This window comes from Polyodon spathula, chromosome 25, assembly GCF_017654505.1.
Source record: "Polyodon spathula isolate WHYD16114869_AA chromosome 25, ASM1765450v1, whole genome shotgun sequence".
In the NCBI taxonomy this organism is placed as follows: domain Eukaryota; kingdom Metazoa; phylum Chordata; class Actinopteri; order Acipenseriformes; family Polyodontidae; genus Polyodon; species Polyodon spathula.
In genome coordinates, this window is record NC_054558.1 from 23,719,273 (window position 1) to 23,739,180 (window position 19,908).

Genomic DNA, 19,908 nt, shown 5'->3' on the forward strand with positions numbered 1-19,908 from the left:
TACATACAGTAGCTAGTCAGTTCATTTGCGGTAGGTTCATTTGACTCTCAATTGTGTGCAAATTTGAGGCTTTAATAACCCCAATTGGAAAATGCTAGCAATTCAAATTGGAGTCACAGGGAAAGATAAGAAGCTGGTTACACAAGGTTTGTTTTTATTAACTATCAACTTCGATAACAGGTTCTACCAAGAAGTCAAGGTTGGAACACCATGACAGTGTCACCTTAAAATAAAATTAGAAACAGGTCTTTATGTCCTTAACACATGGGCAAACTCTACAGGGCTGAGTGCAACACGGGAAACAAGTTAATAATTACTAGCCTGGTTTATTACTAGAGACAGCCACTTGTGCTGTGGTAACAGCTTGTGAAGCCCTGCACCCACTCACAATGTGCACTTAGAGCTGCATGTAATCGTTGCTTTGGCGCATTGATACTGCTTTGCCTGACTATTTTATAATCCTGTTTCTAAGTTTAGTCACTTGCCATTTACATGTGTGACGTGATCACTGGTGATATTGCGGGGGCAATGTTGCTTGTCACAAACAGCAGGCGACAAACATTTGCAAAACAAATCAGTACGATACTAAATTAAATGGCAGCTTTGGAGGAGCTACAGCTGCTGTTGTGCCCGTGTTATGTACAGCTCCACTCAGCAACACTGAGAGGAGAGAGTTTGTAATTGTGCCTGTGGTATGTAGAGCCTCACTCAGCAACACGGAGAGGAGAGGGTTTGTAATTGTGCCTGTGGTGTGTAGAGCACCACTCAGCAACACTGAGAGGAGAGGGTTTGTAATTGTGCCTGTGGTGTGTAGAGCTCCACTCAGCAACACTGAGAGGAGAGGGTTTGTAATTGTGCCTGTGGTGTGTAGAGCTCCACTCAGCAACACTGATAGGAGAGGGTTTGTAATTGTGCCTGTGGTGTGTAGGGCTCCACTCAGCAACACTGAGAGGAGAGGGTTTGTAATTGTACCTGAGGTATGTAGAGCCTCACTCAGCAACACGGAGAGGAGAGGGTTTGTAATTGTGCCTGTGGTATGTAGAGCCTCACTCAGCAACACGGAGAGGAGAGGGTTTGTAATTGTGTCTGTGGTATGTAGAGCCTCACTCAGCAACACTGAGAGGAGAGGGTTTGTAATTGTGCCTGTGGTGTGTAGGGCTCCACTCAGCAACACTGAGAGGAGAGGGTTTGTAATTGTGTCTGTGGTATGTAGGGTTCCACTGAGCAACACGGAGAGGAGAGGGTTTGTAATTGTGCCTGTGGTATGTAGAGCCTCACTCAGCAACACTGAGAGGAGAGGGTTTGTAATTGTGCCTGAGGTATGTAGAGCTCCACTCAGCAACACTGAGAGGAGAGCATTTGTTTTGTATTTTTCATGGAATCTAATCTGAAGAGAGCCTCTCTAATTGCACTTTGTACTGAATAGACCGTGTCTGATGAAGCTGAGCCAAGCCCCAGATAGATTGCTTGTTTGTTTTTGTGAATTGTAACCTTGGGTTGTAATCATTGCAGGGAATCACAAGAGTAAAGGTTGAAAGTCAATTGTGACTGAAGTGCATTTATTTGTTCCTCGTAGCGGCTCATATCAATCTTGTACATTGAATGGGTAGAAGAAAAACACATGTAGCTTTTAAAACACACTCAACAGCACACAAGTTACAATTTTTTAAATCATATATTCTTAAAATGCACAATAATTCAAATACATAACCAATAAACAAGTACATCCAATAGACATTAAAAGTATCATACGTGCAATCACACCCCCTAGTGAAACAAAACAGTTATAGCAAGTAAAGCTGAAGCAGTAAAACATTTCGCTTGGAGCAAAGCAATTTACTCAAATTACTCTTTGTCAGTGATTTCTTACAGTATAGGACCATTTTAAACAGAATTACGCTACAGTGCATAGCAGTGAAATTAAATAGACCCGACAAGTTCCACTATAAATATTTATCTTAATGTTGAATCAATTATTTTAAAACAAAATACTTCATCATCCCAACACTGGAAGTGTTCCTGTCGTGCATGTCATTATCACATGAAAACTGCTTTTTAAAAATTATTATTTCACTGTAAAGGACAGGCAATTTCGCAAGAAAAGTGGCAATTACTTGTAAGTAATGCCAAATAGCGTAAAGGAATGGTCTCGGAATACATTTGCTTAGTTAATGTCATAGTCTTTATCTCTTATGCAAACGATCAGCATCAGAGGCTGTAACTGACATCTCGGAGTTCAGCACACGTGTCACCGACACCTCGGGGTTCAGCGCACCTGTCACCGACACCTCGGGGTTCAAGACACTTCTTCCTGACACCTCAGGGTTCAACACACCTGACACTTGAAACTTCAGTAATGGTTAATTCACTGTCAGGCCATATTTACAGGACTGTGTAACTCCTATATTACAGGAATTCCCTGTTTTCAGCATTTAATTTTTTTATGATGTATAAGTCAGAAAGCGAAATAAAAACGGATTATTGTGATATTGCCAATTTTTTTGTGCTTCCAGCAGGCGGAGGATATCTATTTTAGTCTGTGCCTGTTCTTTACAAAGGTATAAAAATACATGAAATATAAACTTTACCTTTAACATGTCACTGAGGAAATTGCCATTTCTAAAATATTCTTGAAAAATAAATACTAAATTGTATGATCTGTTTGAAGACTAGTAGCTTTCTCATGGCACACGAATTGTGAATTAGATTTCAGCCTGTGCAGAAATATTGTGCAACATCTTCTGTTACAGACCTATAGGAACTCTTGCTGAGTAGAGGCTGCAGGATCTCTTCCTCTCTGGCAGGCTTCATCTCACTGCCGGGGCGCTCCTCACTCTCTGGGGCAGTCCTACTCTAGGCAAGAGCCAGGCTTCATAGTCTTCTTTCGACATCTGCACAATGTGCTCCCGGACAATCTAGAAGCATTATGTGACCCACAGTGTCAGTGCATGGACTGTGGGTTAAAGACCAGCAGTCTCACGGGAACCTCTTTGATTTGCTGTCAATCTTCTTGTTTTCCATGCTTGCTTTATTAATTGATTTATGTATTTATTTATTTTTAGCATGTGTTAAATGACTTAACAGCCCACTGACCACTGCATTAGCATTGGGTCAGTATAATTTTTTCTTTTTATATAAATAAATCAGACTGGTGAAATGCAGGTGTGTGTTTAAACCGTACCTCAATCGCTACAGAGAGATCCGGAGAGCACAGCTCCCATGTTCGGATCCCGCTCAGAACCTTCAGGAAGTGGTTGGGCCGAACCCTCAGACTCTGCTTGTCGCAAAGCCTGGACAGCTTTTCCAGGATGGTCCTGACATTGCGACTCTCCAGCATGGCTTTCGGAATATGTGACAGGAGCTCGGAAAACCTACCACAGAGTAAACAAAGGGGGCAGCTGAACAGATAGTCTTACTGCAGGTTTCTTACCTTCATTAATTTTGTGCATCCTGTAAGTAATCGCCAGTGTTTAAAATACTGCACACAATTCCAAGAGTAATCAGGGTTCCATTTACAAAGCGTTACTCATTTGAGATGCAAACCAGTTCCTGTGTGATGTTGTTCTGTTGTTACCTCGAAGACAGCAGCATAGACTCTTACCACGTTGTGCTCTGTTGACTGTTCTCATCCCTGCTGTCAGATTTATTTGCTGCAGCTCTCACTAGACTGATGTCTCGGTGGAAGTCTGTCACGTGTTCCAGAGATTGAAACTTGCGCTTACTGTTCTCCCAACGCTTCCTGCAAATTGCAAATTAAGATAGGATTCCTCATAGCATCCCAAAGCCAACATAAATACGTGTCACTAGGAGGTCTGGCACAAGAAGATGTAGGAAATATGAGGCAATTTTTGTTTCAATGTGAATTATCTCATTAATAACATAAGAAAAAGACATGGGGACATTGCCGGTACATAATCGCAGGAGCCCATTCCCATGTCAGTACGATACATTGATTCATGTGATGCACTTGCTTCATACTTCTGCTTTCATTCTCCACTGCTACCCAGGAACACAAAGGTAATGAATCCTTAACCATACGCTTCACGCTGTGAAAGAACACACTTTGGGTGTTGCAGACAAGGTTACACTTACTTAGCAGTGTTTTCCAAAGTGTCTTGCAGACACAATGCAGCCTCCTCAGCCGTCTCATTGAATTTGTCTCTCATCTCAGAAGATAATGAAGATTTGCTTGCAATGAACTGACTGGTTTCAGAGCACCGATTTGCAGGAGAGCTTTGGGTGTAAACAGAGAAGAAAGAGTTTGAGTATGCATGGGAGCAACACACATGTGTCTTTGCTTTAGAAACTATGTTTTAGAAACTATTTAAAACTATGACATTAACATAGGCATTTAACATACAGCCCCATACCACACATAGCATCAAAGTGCATATCCCAGTGCTTAATTAGAACCTGCTAGATCAAATACTGCCAAGGATTGAAGTAATATAATTAAAGGACTCTAAACATTCTCACGGATCTTGATTCTCAGGGTTTATAAAATTCAAGCGGAATTTTCTCTTTAAAAAAAAAGATGTGCACCATGAAGTTTAATTATTGTGATCCAGCTGTCTAACTCAAGCAGTTCTGTATGCATGTATACAGTACATCTTTAAGAGATGTTTTGTCAGTGCAAATTAAGCAAAAAAAAGTGCAAACTCCACAACCTGTATGTAACTTCAGGCAACATTTACAGTATTTTCAATCATTTGCAGATGGATCTGTTTTTATTTGACCTGCCTTTCTAAATGTATTCTAATCTCTGGACAGTTTTATTTTAAATCATTTGCAGATGGATCTGTTTTTTATTTGACTTTCTAAACGTATTCTAATCTCTGGACAGTTTTACAGTAGACTGTGGCAGAAACACTGAAGTGTACCTTTTAGGCCTCTGCAGTTTTGTTCCCACTTGTTTATCCTGACTTCCTCTTCCACTGATGTAATTGAATTCTAAAGAGCTGATGGAAACAATGAGATATAAAGGGAATAAAACAATTAGCACACGTAACATTTCCTTTGTGCTGGTTCTAGACCTGACACCAGTACAGAAACGAATCACACATTAATAATTGTATTGAACTGCCTCTCTCTCAGTTGATAGGCATGTTCAGTCATTGTAAGATGGAATAACAAAACAAACAGAAATCACTGAATGTGCTGATTACATTGCTGTCAGATATTACAGCTCTCTGCTGACTTGCATGAAGAAATTTACCCACGTAGCCCACGTGATCTCTATTACTCCTCATCACTGAACCCCAGATTATTATTACTGTACAGAAGCACACCTTTGATCTGGATGTTTTTTCTCCTGGTCTGTGTCATGGAGCTCCTTGTCCACAGCCTGGTGAGCAGATTCTAACAGCTTCTGCAGGTCTGCAGACACAAGTCATTATAATAGTTATTCCCCAAAGGGATCCCATGACTCTTTAAAAGACCTGCAGGGATGTTAACCTTGGTATCTGAGCTTTAGCCTAACACAGGCCAATGATACAACTCCGGACATCCCTGTAAACCAGACAATGAGCGAACGTCTCTGCATTCCTATAACGCATAATCTGCACTAGAAAGCACAACGTGTTTAAAGTTTCAGCAATATTCATCTGAAATGACAGCTGCCAGTGCTTAGCTGTGTTCTCCCAGGCATTACAAAAAGATTCAAATGCCACAAAACAAAGAAAATAAAACTGCATTTAATGGTGCATGACATTTGTGTTTACTAATCTGAGTTATAAATCCAGTGACATTTAAAGATCCGCTGTGCTCAGCTGCAGTGTGCTGAAGTGCTGGGAGGAATGCAGATATACTGGTGGCCCGAAGCTTCCAATAGCGGGAGTGGACACTGGCCTCAGTACACATGCTCACTAACAGAGATAAGGTGGGAAGACGGGATGCAGCAGAAAGAGGAAACAAAAAGCATCAAACCTTCCAGCTTTAAAAACCTACACCTGAAAAACAAACACCCTTTCAATGACTGTAGAGCAGAACAATGCAAACAACAATCATTATCCAAAGCAATCTGCACAGCTATCAAAGCTTATTGTTGTCATGAAATCAATGTTATTAAATTGAGTTTCTATTTTGCACAATCACGCCTTCACTTCCACTCTCCTGAAACTGTCTTGTTGCACAAACACAATCTGTTTAACAGCAGTGACTTCAATGTATAAAACTGCAATTCTTTTTAAATGCACGTTGTATTCTAGAAAACTCACTGCTGGTACATGTTGGGTAAGGAATTTTAATCCTACTGTAATCTCAACTCACAGACAAACTTTCAAATAAAATAATTTGTAACCTGAACCATTTGTATATTATAGCAAACTCAGAACATTTAAACTTATTCAGATTCAGATTCAGTGCAATATAGCATTAACAGAACAGCTCCCTCTGGTGGCCAACACATATTCGCAAAACGTCAGATTGGCAGTACGTCTAATTAAACACTGTTGGCTATTTACTGCAAGATTTATTTGTTTTACAATATCAACAACGGCCAGATGGTGGCGCCAAAAGTTATTTTATAACTAAAATAAAAAGCAAGCGATTCTTTTTTTGAACAAACATGTTTTTTTTTTTTTTTTTTTCCTACCTTTACAGAGTATTTGTTTAGTAAAAGGTTTCTCCAGCCTGCTTTGTCTATTTATTTAAAGAGATCAGTGGTATATGGCTGCATGCTGGGTTTTTGCCAGTACAGTGAGGTTTATTTGGAGTCAATATGGTTAAGTATTGCGTTATAGCCTATATGTGTTCTTGTTTGTCATTTGTTGAGAATCCTTAACTGTTGTACAATCCTGTAGAAACTGCAATAGCCTTTTGTAGATTTGTATTACATGCAGATGCAGGCCCAATGTTGAAATTGATTAGTTTCCATTATCTGAGAGAGGTGCCCACATCAGCTAATTCTGCTCAGAGAGGCTGGCTGGAGTAAAGTCGCCCTCTCACTGCCTCGTGTTCCCATGACAACCAGCTCCGCACTAAGGTGTATGCAAGGTTGTTCCTGTCGACTGGCACTGGGAATGAGAACACAGATGGGGTGCTGATACTTCTCATTCTCCGCTCCAGCCAACCAGAACCCTTTCCAGACAGCACCTGTCAGCTCAGAAACAGTGGGCAGAGTCGTGTCAAACACTGCTGTACCTGCTACCCTGAAGGTTATCTTGGAAGGGCCAGACACAATGAATACTTGGAGTCATGCCGTTCATAGTTATTTGCATCTCCATGTGAAGGGGTGTATGTTGCCGGTGTTTTATCTAACGCTCAGGTCATTTGCAGTTCTACTGCTTTTTCTTCATACGTTTGTTTTGTAAACCAACTGTATCTCTGTACAAATGTTAACCTGTTTAGTAGACTATACTGTATCTGTTTAATAAATGAAGCCCACAGTATGTGCTGCTATTGATCTTTCAACTCCTCTTTGTTTCAGGGCTTGGGGTTTAGAAATTTAAAAAATGCAAGCGATAAATCCTTGTTACCCTACACATGGGGTGGATGTTATTCATTAGAACGGGAAGTAACCCTACCTGGTGGACACATCATTCTTAATATCTCACAGAACTAATAATAAACAATGTGGCGTCATTTCCATATGCTATCACATCAGTATCAGGGTCTGCTGTATATTAGAATAGAGAAACGGGTTGTGATGCATACAGTCAGACAGCGGTGCCTCCTCCTCTTGGTCCTGCTGCTGCGCAGAGATGTTAGCTGCGGATTGGCTGTCCTCGCTCTCACAGGCTCCTCCCACAGCCCCCCCTGAGGCTCCCATTGGCAGGTACTCAGAGCCGGGGGTCAGGGAAGACATGCTCCCCATGAGGGGGGTCAGAGTGGATGACATGACGCTGAGCCGGGGGGAGCTCAGGAAGGTATTCCGGGACCTCAGTGATACTTTGTGAAGGATCCTGGAGGGACTCTTCCTGGGCTGGAAATGAACCAACACAGTGTGTGTGTGTGTATATATATATATATATATATATATATATATATATATATATATATATATATATATATATATATACAAATGCAAAATATATGACTGGGCACTGGCTTGTTCAGCCCCATTAACCTCCAATCATTTTCAACATAATTACATTCAGTGCAAAAAAACAAAAATGCCATCCAAAATACAGATTTTGCCTTGATAATGCACGGAATATAGACCAAATATATACATGGCCAATTAAACAAAATGACTAATCCATTCATCAGACTGGTAAACACCCACACAACGGGTTGTCCTGCAAGGAATCCCTGAACTGGGATCTTTTCATCCCAGTGAAAAATGACAATACCTTAGGCTGTGTAATAAACTGGTCCCATTTTGTCTCGATGTTTTTTTCTTTATTCAATCTCTTCACTGTCATCTTGCTTCCACCCGGATCTCTAAACAAATAAATATATAGTAATAATTCAAAAAAGAAAGAAATTCAAAACAAAGAATGAACTTATAAGACAAAAGTGACACCTACAGTACTTCTGTCCTTTAACAATGAATGTTATGTTGCCTGTAAGGTGAGGTTTGGGCACTAAACTTAATAGAAATGCTAATTCACGTCAGTGAAACAGTGGCAGGATAAAACCTCAGCCGAGCTACAGCCCTATAAAAAAGGGTTAATTTCCTCCATAATACCCATGAAGCTCCCATCCAGTAAGATGATCAAGTCATTTCCCCTCCAAGCTTACGGTTTAATATAAAACTGGATACTACACAGGCAGTGCTTTATTAAAAGCTTCAGGCTGTAATACGGGCCTCATAGAATGCTCTTGTGTTACTTCGTGCTTCAACAGTAAGGATTGCAGTCCTTTGAAGATTAATATTCCATGCTATATACTGTTCTGTAGTGCCTGGCTTGGGTTATTCCTCTCAGTGTGATGAATTGTATGAATCTATTTGGCACAATAATTTTTAAAGCTATCAGTACTTGATGAGATCCAAGATCCAAATATATATATATATATATATATATATATATATATATATATATATATATATATATATATATATATACACACACACACACACACACACACACACACACACACACACACACAGTATATATATATATATATATATATATATATATATATATATATATATATATATATATATATATATATATATATATATATATACTATGATATAAAATATATAAAATGTATTATCATTATCAAGCAGAAGGGAATTAAATTTAACATATATCTTTACTCTGCAACAAGTTCATTACACAGTATTACTACATTATTTGGGGTTTGAATTGTCATTAGCTTTGTGGTAACATGAACATTTGCTCTTATTATTTTAAGTTTACTATGAAAGCAGCATTCGGCTGGGTAGACTGTAGTTGTGCAAGGGTTAAAAGGACAGGCAAAATGTAAAGTGAAGCCAATTATTGTGCTTTATACTTCCAAGCACTTTAAGGTCCTGTCCAAACACATTGCACAGAACAGTGACTAAATCTGCTCCAAATGCTTTTAATTGTGCACATCAAGAAAGACATGCCCTAACTCACACAGCCTGGTCTAACTGTGCTTGCTCATATAATACATACACACACACACGCACGCACGCACGCACGCACGCATGCACAAAGTGCGCTTACTTTAAACTCCAGCAGGAAGAGACAGGCCCTGTGCTACCTGCAGGCTCTGCAGTTAAAGCCTCCAAGAGCCAGTTCAGAGAACACAGCTGCCGAAAAACCGCTTCTCTGCAATAAAAGAAAAAACACAGTGCTTTGCTCAAGGGTTTTTCTGAGATTTATAGTCAAGTCAATAATCAATCAATACATTTGTAGCAGGAAAATACAAGTGAATGGGGTGTATAATTAAAATGGCAGGGCATTCCCATTCTGACATTAACAACTCCATAGATTTGGGTTTTCACCCTAAAACTAATTAAAAGTGACAACTTTGTATTGTATTGGAAAATGGAATCCTAATTAGAAACACAGCACAAGTAACTAGCCAGTGATTCTGGTTGATCCTCCTATTAAACATGCAATTATAAATATATGTGAATGCAAGACGTTTTTAAATGCAGATCACAAAGCAGAACGACAACTTTTGAAAATATATTATGTGCTTTACGATGAGCAGATTCGGATTAAATCCTGCTGCTTCTTGGCCTCTCAGAAGGAATGCAAACCTGCAGATGATTGCTCTACCTCCTGAATGCCAGCAGGCGGTGAGATGCCTGTTTCTATCTCTGTTCCTTCATGGTGAATACATTCACTCCATTACCCTCAGCACATTTTATCTGTCTTAAACATTCAAATAATAATGATGTTTCCCATTTCAGCATGGCTCCTGAACTGAGCTCGTCATGGCAGCCTGAACTCCAGACGAACGAGGCAGGCAAAGTGTTTCCTATTACAATCCATCCAAACACAGATAATGACCTTTGAAATTGCTGTTATTTTCTTGTTTCATATACCAGTGGACCATTATTTTCATTGCGCTCGAATAAAACATTAATTTGTGTGTCTGAGGAAGAATACATCTCTACAAGTATGAACACATTTCAGTGAGACACTGAATAATGCACATTGTACTCAGTTATGCAAACAGTCACTTACATATTTAGACTGCATGGTGCAATCCAAAAAGCTTTACCATATACCGCATGCTTAAATAGCAGCACCGTCAGACAGCATCGATGACATCATTGTTTCTTCAAGCAAGAAGCATAGGCATAGTGATCTACAAGTGTGGAAAATGATGTTCGATCTGTAGTATTGATTCTGGGTTTTTATCTACTTACAGTTTCTTATTCACTTTGTTTTTAGTATACGTGGGTCAGGGGAAAACTAAAGCACAACAGTGTATCATTTCTTAGCTTCATCCCAAGTGGGATGCTGGAAATATGTTTGTTAATATATCACAATACAAACCTCTTTCATTATACATCAGTATATCATGCAAGGAATGTGATTCCCTCCCCTCTATATAAGCCCTGTACTCACACAGTCACTTGTGGGCAGGTAAGGGAGGAGTGAACAGGGGTGAAGGGTCGCATGGCAGTACTCTTCTTGGAAGATTTCCTGTGCAAGCCGCTTCGCTGTGCAGGTATTTCAGTTCTGAAAAAACTAAAATCAACACCGTTCATCCGTTATTGAGAGTAAGAACAGACCACCAGATTGGAATCCGGTTTCATCCTTTTCAGAGAACACATCTGGCTCAACTGTACTGAAAGGAGTGTGGGTGCAGAAGCCTCCCTGGTTACCTCTCTGTAACCTCCTCGCTCTCAGGGGCTTCGTCAGAGGAGGATTGGTGGGGCTGGCACTCAGTGAGCCTGCTCTCAGAGAAGCTCAGCAGCTCCCCCTGCTGGGCATTGCACAGGTCACACTCTTCCCTCTGCAGGATCTGGAAATATCCACGACCCTGCTTCACTGCGGACACCAGCTGCCTGTGGATACAACAACCCGGGTAATTCATATAGGGACTCCATCATACAGCACACTATAGCTTGGTTTTAGAAACTTACCTTAAAAACCCCATGACTTCCCTTACATGAATCATTTACAAGCTTTCCTAAACACAGGCTGCAGGGTAAGCACAACATTATTCCAGCAGCACTAGATGCTTGTGTCTATTCCTTGTAATCAGAGGGAAAATGTAATAACTTTGTCTCCCCCATAAACTGACAACTACAAATGAAACATCCATTATTAAGCAACCTACGATGCCAGTAAAATTCACAATAATGAGTTTATTACAGCAATTTAACACCAGTGAGTAGTCATCCTCAGAACATTTGTTTGTTGTCAGTCTGATCTCAGCATGCAAATTGCTTTTCATTGACATCCATTTGGAAATGAAAACGCTTTTCAAATTGATGCTGATGTGATGTGATTTTAAAAGGCACACAAGTTGCTCTGGTTTGTAGATCTTGTTTCTGTTGGGAATAAACGCTAACATGTCAATAGTATTCACAGGCTTGGTGAAAGACAAAAGATTTCCTCTAGAACATGTATCACTGGTGGTTATGGTGCAGTACGAAGACAAGCAGGGAGAATGGAAAATAGGTGACTAGGTCTGATTAAGTCCATGTAGGTTCAGCTAGAATCCTGTGTGAGTCAAGGTGTTCATAACATGGCTTGTGTTCATTATAGAAACATAGGGGAATGTAGTGGTCCGTTTGCTTGACATTTTGGGAAGAATTCTTGGAATGTTGTTATATCTGCAGCTCGCATACTGTAATACTACAGACAAGATCACAATCTCCGAGAAACCATTCCACACAAGCAAGGCAAGGAATCTTTTCAATGATCCTTGCTGAAATGGCTGCAATATCTTTTGTGTCTGACAATAGCAAATGACAGAGACTTATTTTCACAGCATTGTGAAATAGTTTATCTTTAGACTAGGGAGTGTTCTGAGCTTCACGTCACAAAGGAATGAGAAGTGGTCTCCTTACTCTTCCTGCTCTTTGCTCTCTTTTCCAATTGCTGTATGAGTATTTTTGTAGGACAGCTCCAGCTCCACACAGACAGACACAGACACACACACTCATAGATTTACTGCTCCTTTTTACCCTTCAATGATTAAGGTCTTATTAAGGATAAGCCGTGTTGCAAATGGCATTTAAAATACATGACTCTGAAACGCAGCCCTGACCAAACAAGAGTAAATGCTAATTGGAGTTATTTGCCAAATTGATATCCATAAAATGAGCATGAAGCCATCGGTGCGATGAAAGAGAAATCTGACCTCCTGCTCCCGTTCAGCCATAACCAGCTGGGTTTGTGATTCTGACTATCTTCCTGTCTCTCAGTGTACTTTCATATAGAACTGACAGCAAAGGATTCTAGACTTATAATCATCTAGGACAGGTGTCTCTCGAGAATTTGTATTGGAGCAGTGAAGGATCTACCTTGTGTGAGACAGGACAGGTGTCTCTTGATAATTTGTATTGGAGCAGTGAAGGATCTACCTTGTGTGAGACAGGACAGGTGTCTCTTGATAATTTGTATTGGAGGAGTAAAGGATCTACCTTGTGTGAGACAGGACAGGTGTCTCTTGTGAATTTGTATTGGAGGAGTGAAGGGTCTACCTTGTATGAGACAGGACAGGTGTCTCTTGATAATTTGTATTGGAGGAGTGAAGGATCTACCTTGTGTGAGACAGGACAGGTGTCTCTTGTGAATTTGTATTGGAGGAGTGAAGGATCTACCTTGTGTGAGACAGGACAGGTGTCTCTTGTGAATTTGTATTGGAGGAGTGAAGGGTCTACCTTGTGTGAGACAGGACAGGTGTCTCTTGTGAATTTGTATTGGAGGAGTGAAGGGTCTACCTTGTGTGCGACGGGACAGGTGTCTCTTGAGAATTTGTATTGGAGGAGTGAAGGGTCTACCTTGTGTGAGACAGGTATCTCTTCAGAATTTTTAGTTCATTCTCTTTGTTCTTCTGCTGAAGCCATTTTGCTGATGAAGCCTACAAGGAAGAAAATATATTTACATTAGTACTGGAAATAGACACAGCACATATTATACAGTATGTAGCCTATTGAATCTAATACAATACAGACATGGTTTCCTATTTAATCTAATATAATACCAGCATGGTATCCTATTCAATCTAATACAATACCAGCATGGTTTCTTATTGAATCTAATACAATACCAGCATGGTTTCTTATTGAATCTAATACAATACCAGCATGATTTCCTATTCAATCTAATACAATACCAGCATGGTTTCTTGTTGACTTTAATACAATACCAGAATGGTTTCTTATTGAATCTAATACAATACCAGCATGGTTTCTTATTGAATCTAATACAATACAGACATGGGTTCCCACTTAATCTAATACAATACAGACATGGTTTCCTATTCAGTTCCTATTATCTTTAAGAAATATTTCATTCATGTACAGTAGACGCTCTCTAATCCGAACTCTGGTAGTCCAAACTGAATTAAACTTTGAACCATGCTACCCTAATGAAGACAGCAGCTGTAGAAAACTCATGTCACTATTACCACTCTATTATAAGTGCAGAAACATTTACAAACTAGCTCAACTTTTTTATTCAATTTAAGTATACTACTGTGTTTTGTATTTGCTCTTATTAGGACTGAAGTAATTGTATTTTGTATCTTGCTCTTAATTGTACTGTAACTCTTGATATGTATTTTTTGTATAGAACTGTAAATCACCCTAGGTAAGGGCACCTGCTAAGAAATAAATACATAATAATAATAATAATAATAATAATAATAATAATAATAATAATAATAATAATAATAATAATAATAATAATAATAATAATCCAAAACATAAAACAAAACCTAGGCAATGGTGCAGATTTCAATCAGTGCTAATCTAAACAGGATCTGAAAATCGCATTCTACGTTCATTCGTATTAATCAGTGTTCCTGTTTGAGCACTAAAAGACAGCTGCAATTAACTTTCACATTTCTTTTTGACTGCACAGCAATGTAACACTTTTGCCTCCAGGGGGGGTAGTTTAGCTTCTGGTGTGAGATTAAGCATTACATCTGAAGAGAAAGGTTTCCTATCTCTATCATCACACCTGCATTGCATCTGTAGGTAAAACTAACAAAACCAACCTAAAGCACAAATCCTGCCTGAAATGAAAGAGGGATATTGCCTCTATCCCCGACTGGGAGTTTCCAAACAGTAGAAGGATGACAGACAGAAATACCTTCCTCTCGGTGCCTGAGCCCAGGGCTGCTTCGCTTGAGTTATCTTCTGGTACGTCTTCTTTTCTGATGTTACGCTCATCTTTACATATCTAACAAAATATAAATAAACACACATATATATGTGTGTGTATATATATATATATATATATATATACACACACACACACACACACACACTGAGTGTACAAAACATTAGGAACACCTGCTCTTTCCATGAAATAGACTGACAAGGTGAATCCAGGTGAAAGCTATGATCCCTTATTGATGTAACCTGTTAAATCCACTTCAATCAATGTAGATGAAGGGGAGACAGGTTAAAGAAGGATTTTTAAGCCTTGACACAATTGAGACATGGATTGTGTATGTGTGCCATTCAGAGAGTAAATGGGCAAAAGATTTAAGTGCCTTTGAACTAGGTGTGGTCGTAGGTGCCAGGCACGCCGGTTTGAGTGTGTCAAGAACTGCAATGCTGCTGGGTTTTTCACGCTCAGCAGTTTCCGCTGTGTATCAAGGATGGTCCACCACCCAAAGACCATCCAGCCAACGGCAGGCCAGTGGTCGAAAATGGCTCATTGATGAAAGAAGCCAAAGGAGGGTGCACAGATGGGCTACAGTTAGTCAACTGACAGTCTAGTACAACATTGGTGCCGAAAGACCCATCAAAGAATGCATAACTCACCGTACCTTGACAAGAATGCGATATGGCAGCCGATCACCTAACAGAGTTCCACTTCTTTCAACAAAACACATGAAACTGCAGTTACAATGGGCTATGGCACGAAAACACTGGACACTGGAAGATTGGAAAAACATGGTCTGATGAATCCTGGTTCCTGCTGTTTTACGCTGATATGAGTACATGCATCCATCATGCCTCATGTCAACATTGTAGGCTGGTGGTGATGGTGTGATGGTGTGGGGTGTGTTTTCATGGCACACATTGGGCCCCTTGATAAAAGTGCAGCAACATCTGAATGCAACAGGATATCTGAACCTCATTGCCAATCAGATTCATCCCTTCATGGCAGCAGTGTATCCATCCGCTAATGGATTTTTTCAGCAGGATAATGCCCCATGCCACAAAGCTAGGATTGTCCAGGAATGGTTCCACGAACATGACAGTGAATTCAGCTTACTGCAGTGGCCTGCCCAGTCATCAGATCTCAATCCAATTGAGCATCTGTGGGATGAGATGTAACAAGCTATTAGGAGTAGAGATCCACTACCAGCCAACTTGACACAACTGTGGGCATTGGATTGGAGCATTGGAGTCAACATGGACCAGAATCCCTGTGGAGCGCTTTTGACACCTTGTAGAGTCCATGCCCCGACGAATTGAGGCTGTTCTGAGGGCAAAAGGGGGTGTTCCTAATGTTTTGTACACTCACTGTATGTGTGTGTGTATATATATAAGTCAATGAATTAATCTGCACTATATATTATACAGTTCGCATATCTGCAATACAGAGGTAGCGAACATGCTCTGTTGATCAGAAATTATATATTTGTAAATGACTTGCCTGTATATGTTTTGGTTTCAAGTGTCTTGTATCTGATATTGATGATGGCATGTAACACCACAGTCCCTGTTTCACTTACAGTATTAAGAAGAGCCTTGCTGTAGCACCTTCATAATTATGTGGCATTGCCCTGTGAAAGCAACCCACATATACTGCAGCTACTTCTCAAGAATTGCTCATCAAATACGATGCAAGCATGTGTAAAGCTTGTTGCTCCAATGTAATCAAATAGGTTTGTAAAAGTTTAATACCCTGTTGTCACAGTCACACACAGGCACACCTGAGATATTGACAAATGGCCGTTGTCATAGTGATGTATTACACACAAAACCTCTCTAGGTTGCTCACTTGGTTACTTCCTGCAGCCATTCATGGACAACCTCATCTGAACTAAATCTCGGCAGGTTACATCCCCACACCATGGCAGCTTCGGAACAATAGCTTCAGAGATGTGTTTCACAAACTCAGCTAGGTCAGCTGTTCAGGAGGTTGTGTCAAGAAAAACAGACTTCAACAGACCAAGCAAGAAAAAAAAAAAGTTTGCAAAATTCGAGATATTAGTTACATAAAAAAAGTAGACCGCTATGACCTACAACAACAGCAAGAAAACTGGACCATTTGTATTTAAATTCAATGTAATAAAACAGCATAAAGAGAAAGAAAAGCATTCCTGTAATTGACTGGCAACAGAGGTGTAAAAATGCCCTGGAACCCTTGAAAGCTGCTGTTGTGTTTATTGGACAGCCCCCGTTCACACTCTGAGCTCACACTTGCAAAGCTAAAATTTCACCTTTTATTACTCCATAGAAATGCTCCTACATCAAAGTGGAGCTGTGCTCCACAGCCTCAGTCCTGCCCAGACATACAGCATACGTAAAAGCTTCTGACAGAAATACAACATTGCAAAGCAAATTACTGCTCTACAGTAACCACTGCATTTTGAGATGTCCACTTTAAATAACGTATGATAAAAATAGCAACAATGAAGCTTAACACAGAATCAGAAAACAAAACCGATCCTGTAAGTAGCTGTAGTGTTAATGGGAGTACCCATGCACTGCCCCTGTCCTTTATACTGCCCTTGTAACACTCATGATGAATGTAATGTCCACAGAAATAAAGCACTCATTTAACATCAAATCTCCCATCACCCACTAGACTCTAGATCTCCACACCTCTGCCCATGCTATTTAAAGCACACACACACGCTGTGATGCTTTTCAGATTGATGCATTAACATTTGCCGACCCCCAGGTGTATTTCCTTTGCGAGCTACAAAAATAAAAAGACAAATGAAACAGTGTATGCCTGCTGACGCCAGACCCTTTGCAGAGCATTATTTCCAGTCCCATGTATGTGTGTGTCAGCTAACATTGTGAATGTGATTCTCAACAAACGATTCTCTGCAAAGTGAGTAATGCATGTCTGTTCCACCAAAGCGACTTTAATTCAAAATGGTGTTAGATAATACATCTGTATCACCACCTGTTGCCTCATAATAATGATATTATTACTTGTGTTAATCCTCCCTGTGTTTGTTGTACTCTCCTAACATTATTCAGTCTATAGAGCTGGTGCTTAAGCTTCTTAGAGGCAATAGCATCATAGTACAGCCTTCAGAAATTCTGGGTCTCTAAGCATCTATCAGGCAAGGAATAAACCTGTAAATTATCCCTCTGAAACCTTTTGCAGAGCTTTAAAGAATAAGTAACAGGGTTCCGATATATAGCGTTACACGTCCCCATGTGTTGCTTCAACTATACCTGTCATTCTTCTTTCCATTGTTGACATCCTGACAACTCTTTACACTTTAAACTCTGTCTCAAAGTTATTTCCTAAATGTCCGCTCTAGTGCACTGATAGTGTCAGGATTAGTGCCCACCATGTCAAACAAGTAACACAGCAGTAATAATCCATGATGTGGAACGGAACAGAAAAGCCAGTAATCTCAATGACTTAACTAGACCCGTAATTGAACTAATAATTTGCTTAATTAGACCTTTTTAATTGTTTTCAGCTCTTAAACAGTTGCAGAGTTCAAGTTCCTTATAAAATGTTATAGCTAACTTGAAATCTGCAATTATTTAAGAGATGAAAACAATTTAAAAAAGGTAAAATTAAACTAATTATCAGTTCAATTAAAGGTCTAGTTAAGTCCGAGAGCTCGGCTGGAATGGAAGCCAGCAGCCACAGGGGGTCCCCAGGACCAAGGTTGAGAATCATTGATTTAGAGTAGAGAACAGATCTCAACCCCCAGCGCACCATTTTGAATAGAACTTTGAAACAGAGTTTAAAAACATGGTCAGGATGTTAACAATGAAAAGAAAAATGACAGGTACATTATGTACACAGTTGTAGCAACACATGGGGACGTGCAACGCTATATTGTTCAAATGTTTTACTGAACTGCCAAGTTTGGCTTTAAAAAACAGATTTAAAACCATCTGTACAAAAGAGTCATTTGAAAATGGGTCCCTCTGATGTTGCTAGAGAATAAATCGAGTTCATTTTGGTGCTTCTTATTTATTATTATTATTATTATTATTATTATTATTATTATTATTATTATTATTATTATTAATACCACTTACCTGGTCCTGCTGCCCCAGCGAGTAGAGTATTAGTTTCTTCGGCTCTAGGTAAAGAGGCTCCCCAATCTCCTGGTACGGTCTCCCGCTAGCTGTCCTGTAGCCTTGCTGACTGAGTTGCTTCTGTCTCCGGTGATAATTCTCCCTGAAGACTTGCTCCCTGCATGGTTCCCAGGCGCTATACACAGTGTCGCTTCTTGCCTGAAGTTTCTGCCCCTTCGGGGGGCTAATGGGAAGCGGCCTTATAATAATAAAGCTGCGTGGATCCAAAGTTTTACTTGAATTGATAGGCATTGCTGTTTTTATTCAAAACAATTCGTACAACTTCTGCACTTATCCACAGTTTCAGGAGTACAGAAAAGTTTGGAAACACTTTATCCACTATTTACAAAGTAAACGATTCGCCTGCTTTGCTATATTTTCCAAAACAGCAGCTGATATTTTAAAGTGCAATAATAAAACGAAGTGTAACATTTGTTTTATAAATAAAGTATCTTCTGTTCGGTAAGAATATATACAGCAATATATGTTCTACTCTGGCTATGTGGACATTGGCTTGCGTCTTGTTTCCCTTAGTTACAGGAATGCTGGATCAGATCAATATAAACGCGGGGGCGCGGATGGGCAGAAAGGGAAGGATACTTCATACACTAATTTCATTTAGAAGCGAGTGTGTCCTAACACGGGGAAATGAGTGTGCTTTTATTTATAAAATGTTGTAATCTACCGTTTGTTTTTTTATATATATATATATATATATATATATATATATATATATATATATATATATATATATATATATATATATATATATTTATATATATTTGTTTGTTTGTTTGATTCTGCTCATTTTCATTACATGCTTTCTTTCTCCCTTTTAAAATACCGATTTTCATAACTAAGTTCTTGCCTGTTTTTTTTAACAGGGCTGGTGTACCCTGGTAGTTAATGCAGAATTTAAACTTCATATCAATTCGATATCAAGCATCGACTATTTAAATCTCTAAAAACGTTTTCTAAACATACATACAAAAACAAAAAAAATGGAATATGAGGGGAGCGGATGAGGATTTCCTTAATTCACACAATTCCTCACAATATGCTATCGGTTTAATTGGCACATCTTTTAAAACTCT

At 39.5% G+C, this 19,908-nt stretch overlaps 1 protein-coding gene across 1 annotated transcript; it reads right to left on the reverse strand.

Annotated features, from left to right (window-relative positions):
• Window positions 1-489: 489 nt before the first annotated feature.
• LOC121299549 (coiled-coil domain-containing protein 60-like) lies at window positions 490-19,327 on the reverse strand. The gene is made up of 14 exons (XM_041227332.1): window positions 18,776-19,327; window positions 14,664-14,753; window positions 13,349-13,428; window positions 11,219-11,401; window positions 10,959-11,081; window positions 9,600-9,704; window positions 8,292-8,382; window positions 7,654-7,921; window positions 5,289-5,376; window positions 4,881-4,958; window positions 4,093-4,233; window positions 3,602-3,739; window positions 3,182-3,371; window positions 490-2,915 (listed from the first exon to the last, which is right to left on the reverse strand). The coding sequence occupies exons 1-14, from the start codon at window positions 19,064-19,066 to the stop codon at window positions 2,808-2,810; spliced, it is 1,974 nt and encodes a 657-aa protein (XP_041083266.1). The 5' UTR covers window positions 19,067-19,327; the 3' UTR covers window positions 490-2,807.
• Window positions 19,328-19,908: the final 581 nt, after the last annotated feature.

Excerpts from the sequence above, each read along its gene's own strand:
- LOC121299549 (XM_041227332.1), bottom strand. The coding sequence starts at position 19,066 with ATGCCTATCAATTCAAGTAAAACTTTGGATCCACGCAGCTTTATTATT. Across the intron at positions 11,082-11,218 it reads AGCGAGGAGGTTACAGAGAG|TTTTTTCAGAACTGAAATAC; the intron begins GTAACCAGGGAG and ends TGTTGATTTTAG. Across the intron at positions 9,705-10,958 it reads ACCTGCCCACAAGTGACTGT|AGAAGCGGTTTTTCGGCAGC; the intron begins GTGAGTACAGGG and ends CTTTTATTGCAG.